At 23.6% G+C, this 15,069-nt stretch overlaps 5 protein-coding genes and 1 non-coding gene across 6 annotated transcripts; 3 read left to right on the top strand and 3 right to left on the bottom strand.

The window, feature by feature from the left end:
• Nucleotides 1-583: 583 nt before the first annotated feature.
• DDB_G0282421 (hypothetical protein) lies at nucleotides 584-4,945 on the top strand (the record flags this gene model as incomplete). The annotated part of the gene is made up of 3 exons (XM_634948.1): nucleotides 584-1,168; nucleotides 1,283-2,658; nucleotides 2,710-4,945. The coding sequence occupies 3 exons, from the start codon at nucleotides 584-586 to the stop codon at nucleotides 4,943-4,945; spliced, it is 4,197 nt and encodes a 1,398-aa protein (XP_640040.1).
• Nucleotides 4,946-5,160: 215 nt separating this feature from the next.
• ponD (ponticulin-related protein) lies at nucleotides 5,161-5,607 on the bottom strand (the record flags this gene model as incomplete). Its single annotated transcript, XM_634949.1, has 1 exon — nucleotides 5,161-5,607. The coding sequence occupies one exon, from the start codon at nucleotides 5,605-5,607 to the stop codon at nucleotides 5,161-5,163; it is 447 nt and encodes a 148-aa protein (XP_640041.1).
• A 917-nt stretch (nucleotides 5,608-6,524) lies between these two features.
• On the top strand, nucleotides 6,525-6,606 carry tRNA-Ser-UGA-6. Its single transcript has one exon. It is a non-coding gene; the product is annotated as a tRNA-Ser (tRNA).
• Nucleotides 6,607-7,422: 816 nt separating this feature from the next.
• Nucleotides 7,423-10,374, bottom strand: DDB_G0282425 (hypothetical protein; the record flags this gene model as incomplete). The annotated part of the gene is made up of 2 exons (XM_634950.1): nucleotides 7,423-10,129; nucleotides 10,238-10,374. 2 exons carry the CDS (start codon nucleotides 10,372-10,374, stop codon nucleotides 7,423-7,425), a joined length of 2,844 nt encoding a protein of 947 aa, XP_640042.1.
• Nucleotides 10,375-10,840: 466 nt separating this feature from the next.
• On the top strand, nucleotides 10,841-13,407 carry DDB_G0282427 (PHD zinc finger-containing protein; the record flags this gene model as incomplete). The annotated part of the gene is made up of 3 exons (XM_634951.1): nucleotides 10,841-11,533; nucleotides 11,620-13,029; nucleotides 13,123-13,407. 3 exons carry the CDS (start codon nucleotides 10,841-10,843, stop codon nucleotides 13,405-13,407), a joined length of 2,388 nt encoding a protein of 795 aa, XP_640043.1.
• Nucleotides 13,408-13,797: 390 nt separating this feature from the next.
• DDB_G0282429 (CAMK1 family protein kinase) lies at nucleotides 13,798-14,945 on the bottom strand (the record flags this gene model as incomplete). The annotated part of the gene is made up of 3 exons (XM_634952.1): nucleotides 13,798-14,395; nucleotides 14,530-14,733; nucleotides 14,809-14,945. The coding sequence occupies 3 exons, from the start codon at nucleotides 14,943-14,945 to the stop codon at nucleotides 13,798-13,800; spliced, it is 939 nt and encodes a 312-aa protein (XP_640044.1).
• Nucleotides 14,946-15,069: the final 124 nt, after the last annotated feature.

Genomic DNA, 15,069 nt, shown 5'->3' on the forward strand with positions numbered 1-15,069 from the left:
AAAAAAAAAAAAAAAAAAAAAAATATTTTTTAACGTCACCAAATTCTTGATGGGCTATAATTGATTAATTAATAAAATTGATATCCAAACTTTTTTAATTGATTATCTTTTTGATATTGCTTGAATATTTTAACCACCTCAATATTCTTAATGTTTTAAATTTCTACTCACTTGTGTCAATTGTTAGTTTTATGCGTGGGTATGGATATTTTTAATATTGTAAAAGTTTTAATTTAATTTTTTATTTTTTTTTTTTATTTTTTTTTTTAAACCCTAGCCCTAAAAAAAAATTAAAAAAAAATTTATTATCTTGGTTCTTTAAATAAATTTTTTTTTTTTTTATTTTTTATTTTTTTTTTAGGAAATCGACCTGGGGTAAAATAAACTAAAAAGATATAAAAAAAGGGAATTAAGGTCTTTGGGAAAAATTAAAAAATAAAAAAATAAAAAAAAAAATAAAAATGAAAATATTTTTTTTTTTTTTTTTTTTTTATTATTTTTTTTTTTTTTTTTCATTATTATCTTTTTTTTTTTTTTCAGTCCATAGGTCCTTATAAATAAATAAATAAAAAAAAAAAAAAAGATGGATTCATCATCATATTCATCAAATGAATGGTATACTATAATCCAAAATTGGAGGAATCAAAAATATTATATACCAACTATAAATATAGTACAACCTCAACAATCATCAAGTAATTTATCAAGTTTAGTAACACAAATTTTATCAGGTGATGATTCAATACAAGATCATCAAGATATAACTCATAGTTCAATTAGTAGTAATAACAATAGTAGTAATAGTAATAATAATAATAGTAATGGTAGTACGAATTTAATGGTTGATCAATTATTAAAAGCATTAAAGAATGAAAAAGATGATATATTACGTATTAATTTATTATTATTCTTACAAGAAAATTCTAGTATCCTATTAGAAGATGATTTAAAAAGATTTGAAAGAGTATTCTCAATATTACAATCATTAATTTTCTCACAAACTGATAGTTATCCAATTAAATCACAAGTACTCACAACCATAACAACCGTATTAATATGTGAAAGTTTAATTAAAACTAATCCAAAATTCATTGAAATTTTCATTGAATTATTATTAGATATAATTAGTAAAATTAATACAAGTCCTGATAGGTTATTAAAAGGTTCAGTATGTATTACACATTTCAAAAGTTTATCGTTAATGGGTGGAAAAAAAAAAAAAAAAAAAAAAAAAAAAAAAAAAAAAAAAAATTTACTAATAATTAATTTTATTTACCTATAGGCATGTAATTGTTTATTAGAATTTGAATTAACATATCCATGTATATTATCAGAATTTAAACCATTGATAATGAGTTATTGTCAACAAGAGAATACTCATTTAATTCAAAATTATACAGTACTATTATCAGCAATACTTCAAAATGTAACACTAAGCACATATGAAGAAGCAAATACAATTCAAAATAGTATCATTTTAAGTGGTGGTACAATAAATAATAATAATAATAATAATAATAGTAATAATTCATCTATAATATCAAATAATCAAAATTCAATTGGTTCAATGTTTGGTACAATTGTATCACCAACTACAAATACATTAAGTTTACCACTTTCTTCACCATTATCACAATCATATCAACAACCACCACCACAACAACAGCAGCAACATTCATCAATAAGATCAATGATGATATCACCACCAACAACAACAATAACATCTTCTTCATCTTCTTCATCACAAATGTCAACATCATTTAGTCAACAACAGCAGCAACAACAGCAATCATATTCAAGTAGTAATAATTTAAATAATTTTATAGGTGGTGGTGGTGGCAATAGTGCTCAAAATTCATTAAATTATGGTAGTAGTAGAAGATCGGCACTATTACCATTACCAAATATATTTACAGATTCAGATCCAACTTTAAGAAATTCAACATATTCAATACCACCAACTGTTAAATTTTCACCAATTTCATTAGAAAGAATTAATAATAATAATGAAATATTCTTTAGAAGTAGAAGTAGTAATTTACAACCAACAAACGGATCGTTTAAATCACAAAATACAACATCATCATCTTCATCATCGTCATCGAATAATAATAATAATAATAATAATGTTAAATTATCAGAATCATTTGAAAAGGATATATTTAAATGTGCATCAACAATTGCAGATCAATCAGCATATTTAAATCAATGGGGATTGGTAACTATAATTCAACAGTTAATACCATTAATTGATTTAGTTTCAATACCACATAATTTCTTTAAGAATCATCTTCATCTATTGTATAAATTATTCTTTACAGATAATACATTACAATTTCATATTGTTTTATATTTAACGCTAGTATTCCCAGATCTATACTCTCAAGATGAATTTGATTATTGTTTAAAACGTTTAATTTCAATTATTAATGATATTTCATTATCATTAGAAAATAGAATATTTGCAATCGATTGGTTATTATCATTACCAAATAAAGTTTTAAAAAATCAACAACAACAACAACCATTATCAATATTTCAATTTTATCCAAATTTTTATCCAACTTCATTTGATAATATATTTTTAAAAGAAGCTAAATTATATGCATTATGTAAATGTTTATCAAATTCAACTTTAAATATTTCAATTTCACCAGAGTAGGTTTTATTATTTATTATTTATTTTTTATTATTTATTATTTATTAAAGAATTAATTTTGGTAATAAAATTTTTTTTTTTTTTTTTTTTTTTTTTTTTTTTTTTTTTAAAAAAAAAAGTGAATTATTAAAATCATTAATTTGTTTAGAAGAATTTAAACATAATAATGAAAATTCAATTTCAACTAGAATTGTATTTAGTAATTTATTGTTATTATTAAGTAATTTTCCAACAATGATGTTTGGTTGTATTGAAAAGTATTTATGTGATATATTAATTAATTATCCACAATTTTTGAATGTAATAATATGTTTATCAAATGGTATTCAAAATCAAAGAACAAAAATTAATTTATTTTTATCATTATGTAGAATGATATTGCAATTGAAACCATTAAGATTTTTACAATATTTACCATTAGTTGAAAGGGTAGTAGTTGAAGATCAAATTGATCCAACATCATTATTAGAGAAAACTTTTGAATTGGTAAAGAGAAAGAAGATTTTAACATTGGGTAATTGGTATATTGGTAATATCATTCTATCAATTTGTAGACGTTCATTAATGTATCATAATACAATTGTGGTTGCTAAACCTTTGAAATTGATTCTATCGAATTTGTTTTCCTATTTTTCAAATCTCGAAATTCGTGATAGAGCTTCATTCTATCAACTTTTAATCTCACATTTACCAGATGATAAAATTAAAACAATCTTAAATACTCTTCAAAATGATGAAACAAATGTTAGTGGTCTTTTATCAACTCCTTTAACTTCTGATAAAAATAAATTAATTAAATCTGTACCAAATTTCATTTCAATCTCTCAAATTTTAGATAGAGAAATTTCAAATTCAATTCAATCAACTTTATTAATTTATCAACAACAACAACAACAACAACAACAACAACAACAACAACAACAACAACAACAACAACAACAACAACAACAACAACAACAACAACAACAACAACAACAACAACAACAACAACAACAACAACAACAACAACAACAACAACAACAACAACAACAACAACAACAATCACCAACTACCCCAATTTTAGATAGTAGTAATAATGATGATTTTGAATTTAGTTTTCAAAATTATTTATCACTTTTAATGGATCCAACAAAATTAGAAGCAAAAATTATTATACCATATCAAATTCGTTATAAAAAACATATTAATAATAATAATATTAATAATAAAATTAATAATAATGATAAAATTAATAATAACAATAATAATAACAATAATAATAACGGAGATGGTAAAAATAATAATGATAATAATAATATTGATGATGATATTAATAAAATTAAAAGTGGTAGTATAAGTAATAGTAGTAGTTTAAGTGGTATTGGTATTAATATTGGTATTGGTATTGGTAATAATACACCATTAAAAGTTTATGCATTATTAATTCAATTACAACAATCACCATATTATTTACCAATTAATCCAATTAGAATACCATATTTATGTCATCCAAATAATGATTTACTTGAAAATAATAATTATAATTATAATAATAATAGTGGCAATAGTGGTAATAGTGGTAATAATAGTTTTAATAATTTACAAACAATTGAACAACAACAACAAATTGTTGAAAGTAAATTAAAAGAATTTCCATATTGCTATGATATTGATTTATCATTTACACCAATCTATCCAATACCAACTAGTTTCTCAATTAAAATGGTTTTTAATGATGATGAAGGTAAAACTTGTAAATCTGATGGTTCTTTAATATCAATTCAATTCTCTGATCTTTTTATGAATGTTCCAATACCTTGGAATTTAAATTCAACCATAGAAGAAATAAATCAATTTCAATCGAAATTATTTAATTTACTTTGGAATACAAATACTCCAACAACTTCTCAACCAATTCCAATGACAAATTCTGTAAAACAATGGAACATTTCAAGAAATTTAATAAAAAAAATTATTAATTTAAAATTATCAAAATTTTTAATCATCAACAACAATAATAATAATGATGATAATCAAAAAGAAAAAGAAAATATTAAAGTCATTAATCGACAAGAAGAAAGTGCTATCAATAGTAATAGTAATAGTAATGGTTGTGGTGAAAAATTAAAAATTGAAAATGATATTTTAAATTTATTAATATTTTTACCACCACAATTTCATTTATTATTAAAATTTGATATTGGCGATGATTCAACAATCGTTTATGTTAAAACTGATTATTGGAGATGTCTTGTATTTTTAGATCAATACCTATCATCTTTAATTAATACTTTCATAATTGAATAAATAAATAAATAAATAAATAAATAAATAAATAAATAAATAAATAAATAAAATACATAATAATAAAATTATGTTAAAAACATAATAAACAAGTAAATCAAATTTGAAACAAATAATTTTATTATTATTAATTTTTTTTTTTTTTTTTTTTTTTTTTTTTTTTTTTCAATTATACAAATTTTTTTTTTTTTTATTTATTATTCATTATTTATAATTATTTATAATAAAGCAAATAATAAAGCGATAAGGATGGCAGAGAAAGAAGCAATCATGGTGGCGGCAGCAGATGAATCATCACCTGATGAATCATCACCTGATGGTTCATCTTTATCAGCAAAACAAACAACAGAGATAGTTTCGGTGACTTTAATTACTTGTTCATTTGGTAAACAAGTTAATCCGGTGGTTCCAAGTGGGCCTACACAACCTGCAGAACCATACATTTCGACATTGAATTGAGTTGAATTTGAGGTTGCAACTAATTTACCAAACATACCACAAACACCTTGGCAAGCTCCATTTTGTGATGTGTAGACAATGGATGGATCACAGGTTTCTTGAGTAAGTGGGTTGGTACCTGTAATTTTGAATTCGCTGTAGGTAGTGGCTGAAACGATAGCAAAAACAAAGGCAACTAAGAGCAATAATGATTTATTTAATAACATTTTATTTTATTTGAATTTTATAATGAGCTGTTTAAAACTGAGGATGAACAAAAAAATAAAAATAAAAATCTTTTTTAAAAAAATTTATAATCATTTTTTTTTTTTTTTACTTTGCACCAAAAAAAAAAATAAAATAAAATAAAATAAAAAAATAATTCCAAAAAAAAAAATTGGAAAATATCTTATAAATAAAATTTTTTACTTTTTTTTTTATTTGAAGATTTTTTTTTTAATTTTTTGATTAAGGGGTCAAATTCCTCATCAATTTTTTTCTTTTTTTTTTTTTATTTTATTTTTTTATTTTTTTTTTTTTTCTTCCTTTTAACACACCACCGATTTGAGAATTTATTTTCAAAAACTATGAGACAGCCACTTTTTTTTTTTTTTATTATATATTACGATATGAGTCTTTTTTTGGAAGTTATATAGAATTTGTTGACGCGACTTTATCATGTGGTCTTTACAGAAAAAATAGAAAAAAAATAAAATAAAATAAAAAATTCAACTAATGGTTTTATTTTATTTTATTTTATTATGTGATGTTATATTATTTTATTATTTTATTATATTATATTATATTATATTATTTTATTCTATATAATATTATATTATTTTATTTTATTTTATCTTGTATGGACAAAAAATTATTTTTATTATAGTTTCCTTTTATTTTATTTGTGAAAAGCTTTTTTTTTGGAAAAGATTTTATTTGTGAAGAGCGTCTAAAGTAACAAATTTATTTTAACAAATGTCGATGTCATAATAAGTAGATTTGTAAATGCTTTTTTGAAAATAATATATTATTTAGAATGTCTAACAATTAATGATGAATTTATTTTGACAAGTAATAATATTATTTTTTTTAAATTTCTATGAAATAGTTAAAATTTTTAATTTATATTCAAAATTTCATCAAAGACATCGTAGCGAAGTGGTCTAACGCGTTTGACTTGAAATCAAATCTCCTAGGAGGCGCAGGTTCGAACCCTGCCGATGTCGATAATTTTCAGTGGTGGTAAAAATGACGCAGGTTCGATTCTGTATAACAATACACACCAAACAAATCCCTAATTCAACACCATTCAAATTATTTGATTTAAATTTATGTCTTTAAGTTTTTGCTACATCTGCGTAAAGAAAACACTAGAACTAATCAAATTGAAAAACTTCACATTCATTGAAACAGGTATAGTCAAACAAAGGCCACCAAAGAAACAGATACAAAAACAATAATGTTTTAACAGAACTACACAAAATAATAGGAATGATCGTGGGAATGATCGTGGTGAAGTTAACCAATACAAAGCAAATCTTCGATTCCACAAAGATTACTTTTATTCCACAAAGATTACTTTGAGAGGGAAATCAATGTGTAAATTATGACCTATCTAGATACTTATAGAAACATAATTCATAACACCTGGGTTTGGATCTACAATCAATTGTATAGCGACAAACCCTCCACAGATGAAAAACTATCTGTATTTAAATCTAAAAACTCTTAAATAAACCACGATTTTTTTTAATACCTTAATATTTCAAATAATTAATATCTGAAAAAAAAAAAAAAACCATCCTAACTACAAATTGACATTGAAGCTTCTTTTGCCTCAAATATATGCAACACTACTAAATACATTATACCTAATAAAATTAAAATTTTCTTAACATGTTATAATTAGTGAAAAAAAAAAAAAAAAAAAAAGACGTCATTGTAACTTGTGTTATAATAATTTCTTTCTTTTTATAATTATTTTATTTTGGAAAAAATAAATTTTGTACAAATACTATTATTATTATTTATTAAATTTATTTTTATTTTAAAGGTAATAGTGAAGTACTTTTTAATTTCTTTTTCTTTTTATCACGTTTGATTAATTGTTGATAATTTCTTTCACTATTAGAATGGGATATTTTTCTCTTTCTCATTATTTCTTGATGAGCTAAAACTGATTTATACTCATTGACTGCCTTCATTCTTAAAATATTATTACTATGTAACTGTAATCTCAATTGATTTTGTAACATTCTCAATTCTTCAGAGATTTCATCATCCTCTCTATCTCTTTCTTTCTCTTTGGTTGGTATTAAATCATTGATTGATGTTGGTAATCTACAATCATCATATAGTCCTAATCCTCTTAATTCTTGTTGAACACGTTGCTCTAAAGTTAATTGACTATTTGGTGTATATATTGTAGTTAATGGTTGATTAAATTTAATTACTGGTCCACCTAATGTTTTTAATTCATTAGGTAATGTTGATGTTGTATTTGAAGAAGAAGAAGAAGAAGATGAAGATGATGATGATGGATTATTATTAGAAGAAGTTGTTGCTGTAGTTACTGTTGTTGTTGTTGATGATGATGAATCATTTTTAACTATTGAATTATTATTAGTTGGTACTGTTAAAACAATATTTTCATCAATTAAGGTTGATAATAATCTCATTGAGAGATCACCTAAAAATATTTCATCGGTTGAAATTGAAGATGACTCAGAATCTTTAGATTCACCAAATAATGATTGTAGTGGATTACCAAATAGATCATGACCACCACTACCACTAGTACTATCATGATCGTCTCTATTACTATGACCACCACTACTACTAACACCACTTCCACTAATACTATTGGCCCTATTACCTGCGGTTGATCTTACATTTGTACGATTTTTACCACTACCACTACCGCTTAGTAGAGCATTTAGTCTATCTTGATCCTCTTGATGCCAAAGCTCTGTATAATGAGTACCCAATGGTGGAACTTCAAAATATTTCATCTCTTGTTCATCTGATTTTGGTTTTATAAATTCTAAATCAGCATTTGTAATAGGTTTGAAATAGTTATCCATTGAAGCCCAAAATACAGCAGGTCCAACATATTGTGTACGTGCTTCTTCTTCTTGTTTCTTTCTTTTTCTATCCTCACTTGCAGATGAACCTTTTCTTTTATTATTTTTTGGTGCACCCTTCCTATTCTTTGACGTTGATTTTGAATTTGAATTATTATTGCTATTATTATTATTACCACCACCGCCACTATGATTATTTGGTATTGAAGATATACTTGATTGAATAGATTCTGATTCACTTTGACTTGCAATATCATCAGGATCTTCTCTTTGAAATAAATCACTATCAAATGAATTATTATTATTATTATTATTATTATTATTATTATTATTATTATTATTATTATTATTATTATTATTATTATTATTATTATTATTATTATTATTATTATTATTATTATTATTACTCTTTGATGAAGATTTATTTATTGGTTTTTTACTATTTACATGTTGTTCATCAACTTCTACAATATCTATATCTTCATCACTTTCATTTACTCTTAATTTACTATTATCAAATCTAGCTCTACTCTTTTTACCACCTTTATTCCCAACTTTATTATTAGTATTATTATTAGGATTATTATTATTATTAATATTATCGTTTATATTTGTTTCATTTGTTAAATAATTATTACTTTCATTTATATTATTATTAATATTAACATTATTATCATTATCATTAATTTCATTATTATTATTATTATTATTATTAGTAGTATTAGTATTATTATTATTATTATTATTATTATTATTATTATTATTATTATTATTATTATTATTATTATTATTATTATTATTATTATTATTATTATTATTATTATTATTATTATTATTATTATTATTATTATTATTATTATTATTATTATTATTATTATTATTATTATTATTATTATCAATTATAGTAACATTATTATTATTATTATTATTACTATTATTACTATTATTGTTATTAATATGTTCTTCAATAAAATTTGATTGTTGTTGTGATTGTGGTATTTTTGAAGCAGAAGTTAAAGTGTAGGAAGTTTCAGAACCACTTTCAAATTCAGAACTTTTTGGAGCATCTAATGTATTATTGGTTGAATTTATTGAAGAAACATCTTGAAAATCAACATCATGATTTTGAGGTGATAATGATGATGAAATTATTGATGCTGCTGTTGTCGTCGAATATGATGATGAAGGTTGTGGTTGTTGTGGTTGTTGTTGTTGTTTAAAAGATGTTGTTTGTTTTCTAATTGGTTTTGGTTTATATTTATTTCTTTGTACAGTTGCTTTTAATGGTGGTATATTTTGAATTTTATCTTCAAACTTTTCTAATTTTTCAATTTGTTTATTAATTAATACCTTTGAATCTCTAACGTATTTCTTAAATAATAATACATCCCTACATGCATTCTTTAAATCTTCTTGATCAATCGCTATTTCATTAATATTATTATTATTACTATTACTATTATTAATATCTATATCTGTATCTATATTATTGGTATTCTTGTTATTATTTTTACTTGTATTTTCTTGGTCGTTATCATTATCATTATCATCATCAGATTTATAAGGTATTATACTCATTGATGATAATTTTGATATATATCCATTCCCTATAATTTTTGGTAATAAATCTACTGATGGTAACATTAATTTAATATCTATATTTTCTCTATAATATAGATAGATATTAATATTGTATAAAAGGAGAGAGAGAAATTGAATTAGGATATGTTTTGGTTATTTTTTTAAAATATATATATGAAAACATTATATTTACCCCTTTGAATTATTATCATCATCTTCATGTCCAGAACTTTGAGATGTGTTAAATCCTGTTTCTCTACCGCCTCTACCACTGTCATCCACTGTATTTAATGGTCTATTTTTGGGTGGTCTACCACGTTTGGGTGCCATCATACCAATTTATTTGGAAAAAAAAAAAAAAAAAAAAAGACAAATAAATAATAAATAATAAATGAAAAAGAATCTAAAAAAAAAAAAAAGTTCAAAAAAAAAAAAAAAAAAAAAAAATTATTCCTTTTGTGCTTAAGATAGTAAAAATAATTTTAAAATATTGCAGTTACTTTGGTTTTTTTTTAATGTTTTTTGTTTTTTTTTTTAAAAAAAAAAAAATTCAAATTTTTTTTTTTTTTTAATTTTTTTTTTTTTTTTTTTTTTTAATATTTCATTTAATTTAACGACATAAGGTTCGATTTTTAGTTTGGATTGATCTGTTTTTTTTTTTTTTAAATTCATTTTCCAAATTTTTTTTTTTTTTTGTTTTCTCTAATATATAAGAAATAGATAAAAAAAAAAATAAAAAAACAAAAAAAAAAATAAAAACAAATAATATATTTAATTTATTATATAAATAGTAAAAATGAATACTACTATTACAAATAATACAATGAATATTGTACCAATTAGTCAACAACAACAGCAACAACAGCAACAACAACAGCAACAACAGCAACAACAACAACAACAGCAACAACAACAGCAACAACAGCAACAACAACAACAACAGCAACAACAACAGCAACAACAGCAACAACAACAACAACAGCAACAACAACAACAACAAATGGAAGTTGGTGATACACCAGGAACTTATTTATGTTCAAAATGTGGTCAAATTAAAAAAGGTCATTTATGTCCAGAAAAGAGAGGTGGTGGTGTTACTATTAGTGGTGTTGCTGGTAGTAGTATTGGTATTGGTGGTATTAGTAATGTTGGAGGGGTTATTGGTGGTAGTGGAGCTAGTAGTAGTGGTGTAGTTGGTATTGATCAACAAGTTATGCCAATGTTTGGTATGCAAGGTGCAATGGCAACTAGAAGAGCCAATATTCAGTTACAACAAATCTTTCAACAACAACAACAACAACAAAAACTTCAAAATGATATTCAACTTCAAAGCTTTAATGAATATCAACAACTTCTAATTGAACAACATGCTGCCACCTCTTACTTTAGCTATACACTAACACCTGAACAAAAAAAAGCACGTGAAAAGAATGCTTCCGATTTTAATTCAATCTTATTATTAGAAAGACAAGAAAGATATCCACATTATGTACGTATATATATTTTTTATAAAATTAAATATAGATAAATAAATAAATTTAATAATTAATAATTAATTTTAAAAAAATAATTTAGTTTGATCCACATACAAAAACACTTCAAGTTATTAGTAGTTGGGGTATTAAAGTTTCAGATAAATGGAATGATGTACCAGAATTTGAAAAGAAATTAATAAATTATCAAAATCAACAAATGATTAATAATAGATACGTTTATTTACAACAACAACGTGATATTCATGAGATTCAAAAAGAGATGTTAATGAATCATCAGAAGCAAGAGAAACAAATCGCAAGATATCAAGAATTGGAGAGAGATAGAAAAAAGAAGATCGAAGAAGAGATCGAAGCTATTGTACGTCCAAGATCTAATGTGTCTGCTTATTTTCACTATATGAATATTAATCGTGAAGATGAGAAAAGAATGAACCCTGATGTACCACTCTCAGATATCTCAAAGATTTTAGGCGCAAAATGGAAACAATTGACACCAGATGACCAAAAAGAGTACTATGAAAAAGCTAGAGAAGATAAAATTCGTTATGAAAATGAGATGGTATTGTACAATCAAAAATGTAAAGAAGTTGAAAATAGTTTCCCACAAATTAACTTTCAATTATTAATTAATTCACCACCACCACAACCAACTCAACAACAATTACAACAATTACAACAACAAAGACAAATTCAACAACAATTACAACAACAACAACAACAACAACAATTACAACAACAACAACAATTACAACAACAATTATTACAACAACAACAACAACAACAATTACAACAACAATTATATCAACAACAATTACTACAACAACAATTACAATTGCAACAACAACAACAACAACAACAACAACAGAAACCAATGCAACAACCATTACAACAACCATTACAACAACAACCAATGCAACAACAACAACCAATGCAGCAACAACAATTGCAAAATCAACAACAGCAACAACCATTACAAAATCAACAACAACAACAACAACAACAACAACAACCATTACAAAATCAACAAATTATTAATAATATTACAAGTTCAAGTACATCAACTAGTGGTCAACAATTTACATGTGATCATTGTAGTCAATTAGATTTGAATAGTAATTTAATAACTTGTTCATCATGTAGTAAAAAGTATCATGCTAAATGTTTAAATTTACATCAAAAGTGTATTGATAAGTATAGAGAAGATCCAACTCAATGGAAGTGTACAGATTGTAAAAGTTGTGAACTATGTGATGACTCTGGTCATGATGAGAAAATGTTATTTTGTGATGTTTGTGATAAAGGTTATCATACTTTTTGTTTAACACCACCATTATCTCAAACTCCTGAAGGTGGTTGGAGATGTAACGATTGTGCTTTCTGTATTCATTGTTATTCAAGAGTTGATAAAAATAGTCTCAATAAAATTAAATGGAAAGAAAATTATACATGTTGTGATTCTTGTTTTTCAAAAGGTTTTAGTGAAAAATCAGTAAGTATATTAAAAAAAAAAAAAAAAAAAATTAAATTAACTTTTTATTAATACTTTTTTTTTTTTTTTTTTTTACTAATATTATTTCTATAGAAATATTGCCCAATTTGTAGTCATTCAATAAAAGATGAAGGAGAAGAAGAAGATTCTATAACTACTTGCCAATATTGTCATAAATCAGTTCACGATCATTGCGATCAAAATATTATAGATAACCTTGAAAATGAGCATTTCATTTATAAATGTCCAAATTGTATTAGTGACAAGCAAATAAAACCAAGAGGAATAATTGGTGTTGTTGAAGAAAAGACTCCAAAGAAATCATTAGGTAAAAGAAAAAAGAAAGATGATGAAGATGATGTTAATATTGAAGATTAAAAAAAAAATAAAAAATAAAAATAAAAAAATAAAAAAAATAATAATAATAATAAATACAATCAACTCAAAATAATAATAATAATCATAAATAAAAAATAATTTTTTTAAAAAAAAAAAAAAAAAAAAAAAAAAAAAAAAAAAAAAAAAACCAAAACAAACTTAAGTTTACTATTTATTTAATACTGTAAAATTACTATTTTGTTTTTATTTATTTTTATTTTTTTATTTTTTTTTTTTTTTATTTATTATTACTATTATTACTATTACTATTATCAAATCTTTTTTAATTATTTTTTTTTTTTTTGTTTTTTTATTTTTTTTAAAAATTCTGTATATCTTTAGATTATTGTTTTGTTTTTTTTTTTTTTTTTGATTTTAATTTTTTTGAATTTATCTATTATTTGGTTGTTGTTGTTGGAATGGTTTAATCTTTCTAGCATTACTAACACCTTCACCAGTTACCCAAGGATGAATTAAGCATTGTTCGAAAGTGAATCTTTTTTCAGGATTCTTTTCAATGAGATGTGAAACCAAATCTTTTGCTTCATTTGAAACTTCTAAACCTTCAGGCCAACCATAATCTACATTTCTAATTTTCTCATAAAGTACAGCATTATTCTTATCCCAAAATGGGAAACAACCAGTCAATAAAACATAGGTGATAACACCAACACTCCATAAATCACATGCTTTATCGTATGGTTTACATTCTAAAACTTCTGGTGCTACATATTCTGGTGAACCACAACATGTTTCTAAATAATCACCATCTCCAAATATTTTACTTAATCCAAAATCTGCTACCCTAATATCATCACCTTCTTCACCTGCACATAATAAATTTTGTGGTTTCAAATCTCTATGAGCAATTCCATTAGCATGTAAATGACCAACTGCTGATACGATTTGTCTAACAATTTTACTTGCATCTTGTTCTGAATATTCACCTCTTTGTACAATTTTATCAAATAATTCACCACCTGTAACCCTAAAAATTAAAATTTAATTACATATAATTAATAAATTATTATTAATTGTGTTGTTGTTGTTGTTGTTGTTGTTGTTGTTGTCGTTGTTGTTGTTGTTGTTGTTGTAGTAGCAAAATTTGAAATAGCCACTTACAATTCCAATACTAAATGAAGATGTTTAGTAGTTTCATAAACTTCATATAATTTTAAAATATTTGGATGATCTCCAACCTTTTTCATAATTTCAATCTCTCTCATGAGTAATTTATTTTTAATGAATCTTGTATTAATTGATTTAATTGCAACTTTTGTACCTGTAGCTCTACTAGTTGCTTCTCTAACAATTGAAAATGCACCTCTAATTTTTTTATAATTAGTAATGTATAATTTTATATTATTAAAATTAAAATTAATTTTTATATTTTTTATTTACCTTCCAATTTCATTTCCTAAAATATAATTTAATCTCAACGGAGAATTGCTACTCTCTACTTCAATTTCATCACCACTTTGTAATTCATCGTCTGAAATGTTATCAATCTCCTCATCTGAACTATCCATTCTATCCATTTATTATTGTTTTTTGTTTTTTGTTTTTTGGTTTTTTTTAATTTTTGTAAAAAAAAAAAAAAATGTGTGTGTAGGTAGATATGCGTGTATATAAATAATAATAATAATATAAGTGTGTGTCTGT

Source organism: Dictyostelium discoideum, assembly GCF_000004695.1.
Source record: "Dictyostelium discoideum AX4 chromosome 3 chromosome, whole genome shotgun sequence".
Taxonomy (NCBI): domain Eukaryota; phylum Evosea; class Eumycetozoa; order Dictyosteliales; family Dictyosteliaceae; genus Dictyostelium; species Dictyostelium discoideum.